Genomic DNA, 4,438 nt, shown 5'->3' with positions numbered 1-4,438 from the left:
GGAATCCTAAGTCTTGTCTTCTGAAATGGTTTAAGCTTTTATGACCTATTTGCTCAACATAGTTTGCTAAAGGTGTTCCTAGGCTATCTCTAGTAAGGAACCTGACAGAGAAAAATACTATGGCAATACCTCTCAGCGTGAACTCCAGTAAATTTCTATCGATTAAGTACTATTCCTTTTAGTTGTTGAAATTATTTCCTTATCTCTAAAGTGGATTAGACCTAATTCACAGCTAAGCCTCATTGTTCGCGTTAATATTACTTAGCTCTTTCGATACTAAGCATCAAACATAAGAAATGGCTACTCTCATAAGTTCTTACAATCCTAAATAAAATAAATACAATGATAAAAGCAAATATTAACATAAAAAACATCAACCATTCATTAAAAAAAACTTAATCATCCATAGTTAACCCACACCAAATAAGGTTAGTTCATGGTTGGTACAAATCATCCAAAATAATAGCTTGTTCCATTACAACCTACAAAATAGAAATAAAAATGAAAGCACAAGCATAGAGAAAACTCCAAACACGCATGTCGTCGTGAGCTCCTTTGGGCCACCGTGAACCACCTTAGCAAGCTAGCTTCTCTTGAACGCCTAGCTTGCTATCCCCTTGAAGCTTGGATATGGAGGACACCATGAAGAAGATAAAAGGGGAAGAAAAATGGATTCTTTGATAGCCTCCTTTCACTATTTCCTACCTCACCCTTTTCCCAAAAAGACTCCTTTAATTCTAGGGTATCCTTATCTATTTATACTAGTGAAATGACCTAGGGTTTTGTGCCAAAATTCCTTTGTACCCAAGGTATCATTCTCTTCATGTAAAGGGATGTGCAATGATAACTGCGGTCCACACACGATAGCTGGCAAGAGGGGACCATGTGTGGGATGGACATAGGGGATGACACGTGGGCTGGATAGTTGGCTCCTTTGTAAAAATATCTTATTTTTTCTTTTCTGCGTCCAAAAATGTCGTCCAAACTGCTACAGCATTTTTTCATTTCTTCATCAATCCAATATGATACAACAAATCTCTTTGCTCTCCTATGCTTTCAATTGATTGCACATCAACAACCAAACACAACCTTCCCAATTAAACAACACTAGTTTACAAAATAAAATATGCAACATAAAAGCTCCACCACATGTAATGATACGATCCTAAATGCATCTAGATGAGCCTTAAGAGAATCAATAACCTAAGTGAAAAAAACACAAAATATAACCTTTTTTTACGAGGTTATCAACAAGTTAATAATCTCCAAGATACAAACAACTTCAAAAGAGATTGGGTTACAAAGAAGCATATTCCTCTAATGTCTCATGTGTTGGCAGCTTCTTAGCCTCTACACTTTTAGTTACCCAAGGAGAACTACGATGGGACCAGATAAACCCCACTAAGCACTTGTCCCAGTATAAGAACTATACAAATATTATAGGGCCATCGATGAGTTGAAATATAAAGTATTCATGACTACTCTATGAAGGGGAACCAAGAATTGGTATGACTCCTTGTCCTCAACCACTATGGGGGACTTTTTATTGCATGTCTGTCAATTTTTAGTCAACCTATCTAACCCAAAAGATGATGATAAGTCTAAAAAATCACATTAAATCATAAATTGTTTTTTAGTCAAGCTTAAGGATCATCCCAACAATAACTAAGTTTGAATTTAACTGAATGAGAAATTGAATTGAAATGAAGTTAAAAAGATGGATTTTTGTTAAGTCTGAAGATTAGGGGCACCAAAAGTGCAATTTTTCCACTCACAAAAAATGGGTTGCACTCCTTGTGGTGCCATGCTTACTTGGTGCCAGAATAAGATTCATGCTTACTTGTGAGTTTGAAATCTTGGAGGATAGGTAAGCTATCTTTAATTAGATTTCCTTTTGTTTAAATCTTTCACAAGTATGATTCATCATCAGGTAAGTTTCAAGAAGATAAAATAATGTGATTGAAATGAAAATAGGGTTTTTAGGGATTTAGGAAGTTGATTTTTTTCATCATTTTCCATCCCATTTCATATTTTTAAACGTTTTTTAAACTTTTTTGATGTGGTAATTAGAGTGTTTCATCTCCCTTGATTTTTAGATAGTTCAAGAAGTAAGAGGTTCCTCTAAAGTTCAAAGGAAACAGAAGTTGATTGGAATAGTTAGAAAGTTCTTTGCTGAAAATTTAAAATTTGTACATCGTAAACTTTGAAGTGTCTCGTGTATTAAATATATTTGATGTTTGTGTCTTGATGAAATGTTTAAAATTATGCTTAGTTGATTTGTGTATAAATTATGCCTGTTCCAGCTATTAAAATTAGGTCCGCATGTCTAGGACTTGATCTTGGTACCAGCTCATAGATCAAGTCGAATCTTAGCCTACTAATGAAGTATTTAATAAAGCAACAACGAGTATCATAAAGAAGTGACCATAAACTAGAGTCTTAACCAATTTGAAAGAGATGGTGTTTAAAATTTGTCTTCAGCATGCTATATATTGAATACTTGTACAATGTATTAAATAAATATGCATGATTATAGGAATAATTATTTGATTAACTAGGAAACTTATACAATTAAAGATCTACTCTCAGTTATCATAAAATTGAATAGGCTTCCTACTTTTAATCAAACAAATTTTATTATGTTTTCTAGTTAATTTGAGTTAGATAAAATTCTGATCAAACTCCACCTCGTAAGACAAGCGCTTTAGATTTGACAACCCTTGTCATAACACAATTATAAGATATAAAATACTAACATCAGCTAATACAACACAACATAATTATAAGATATAAAATATTAACACCACCAAATACAACACAATATCAACAAATACACAACATATACTATTATAGTAATTGTGGATATCGCGTTCAAACAATAACGGTTTCAGTCTGATTCACCAGCACTATAAAACAGTGGCCTCTAGTGCAGTTGTGATCCGCTATGTAAATCCCTGATTTAGTTATTTGAATTTTTCATCGTGGCCGCCACCATTTTCGGCAGCAGCAGGGCAGCTACTGCTAGATTGAACCTGGTTCAAAGCTTCCGTTAAGGCCCTTGTAGTTTCCTCTATCAAGACCATTGTTTCCTCGTCAATGTTGAGATCATTTTCAATCGCTGCTTGAATGACGAAGTTCACCAAGTCACCAACCAAATTCGCCTTTGCCCTACACTCTGAAATCAATCTCTTCAGCTCTTTCAGTGAACTTTCCACAGATACCAGCCTTTCTCCAATACCTATATCCTTCTCTCGCAGTCTTGCCAAGTCAGCTTTTATGGCCTTAAGCATGTCCTATATTGAACAGTAAGATATATATGCATAAATAAAGTTATATTAGTTAAAAGCAAGCAAACTTTCACAAGGCTCAACTCGAAACGTTCTTTGGTTTCTTAATTACCAAATTTTATGTACGAACAAAGTGATTTAGTGGGTAAGGGATTATTGTTATCTCTTGAGGTCCGGATTTGAGCACCATGTATGCTGATTATCAAGGTTGCTTCGGTGAGTCTTCGACTTTTAAAATTTACAAAATGATCACTCGATTATTCATATGTTCCAAACTCATTGTTTTTCATTGAGAAATTGACAGTCATCTAAGCTGGACATTAACTTGTTGACTAGAGTATGATAAAATTATATTTTAGTCATGTATACTTGCACCGTCGTTTTTTTTAAGCACTGACTTGGCGACATAATGTTTCAAGTATTGACTTGACGACATAATGTAAAAAGAGAACCGATCATAAAATACAAATTAAACAGTTATGGGATCAAATTTATCATATCCCAATAGATTAACGCCCAATTCAGACGACCGTTATTTTTTAACAGAAAAAGATGAATTTAAAACATATAAATACTTGGATGACTATTTTGAATTTTAATAATTGAGAGACTCAATTCCAAAACCATTGGACAAAACCAGACGATAGAAAACAACAATTATTCTAAATTTAGCATAGAATAATCCTAGTAGTAACATAGACGAAAGAAAGAAACAACGAATTGTTGTTACTGGGATCAAATAGTAAGCAAAGGTGAATAAGGAATTACTAACAAGATTATAAGATAAAAAAATTGCAAAATCTCACCATCTAATCTAACACACTATTAAAGAGACAGAGTGAAAAGGAAGAGAACGAGAAAGATGAAGTTGTTAGGGGAGAGAAAAGGGAACGAACTATTGTGTGAAGAAACAATTTATAAACTTTCAGGGATGAATGTTGGTGGGCCCAGGGACGAAAGTGACTGAACAAAAATATTTTTGAGGATTAGTATATATATATATTACTAATAAAAAATTTCGTATGAGTGAACATAAATAAAATTTCAAGGTGGGCAACAATAATAAATGGCAACTAACGTAAACAAATTTAAATTTTAGAGTGGGCACCTTGCATTTGCCTGAGATGAAAGTATAATTTTATGTTATATAA

The 4,438-nt window shown here is 33.6% G+C and overlaps 1 protein-coding gene across 1 annotated transcript; it reads right to left on the bottom strand.

Annotated features, from left to right (window-relative positions):
- Window positions 1–2,831: 2,831 nt before the first annotated feature.
- Window positions 2,832–4,165, bottom strand: LOC120133639. Its single transcript, XM_039150185.1, has 2 exons — window positions 4,094–4,165; window positions 2,832–3,293 (listed from the first exon to the last, which is right to left on the bottom strand). The coding sequence occupies exons 1-2, from the start codon at window positions 4,094–4,096 to the stop codon at window positions 2,964–2,966; spliced, it is 333 nt and encodes a 110-aa protein (XP_039006116.1). The 5' UTR covers window positions 4,097–4,165; the 3' UTR covers window positions 2,832–2,963.
- Window positions 4,166–4,438: the final 273 nt, after the last annotated feature.

The sequence above is a fragment of the Hibiscus syriacus genome, unplaced genomic scaffold (assembly GCF_006381635.1).
Source record: "Hibiscus syriacus cultivar Baekdansim isolate YM2019G1 unplaced genomic scaffold, ASM638163v2 tig00110584_pilon, whole genome shotgun sequence".
Taxonomy (NCBI): Eukaryota; Viridiplantae; Streptophyta; class Magnoliopsida; order Malvales; family Malvaceae; genus Hibiscus; species Hibiscus syriacus.
Note: the sequence above shows the minus strand (reverse complement) of the source record. Positions and strands in the feature narration are given on the sequence as shown.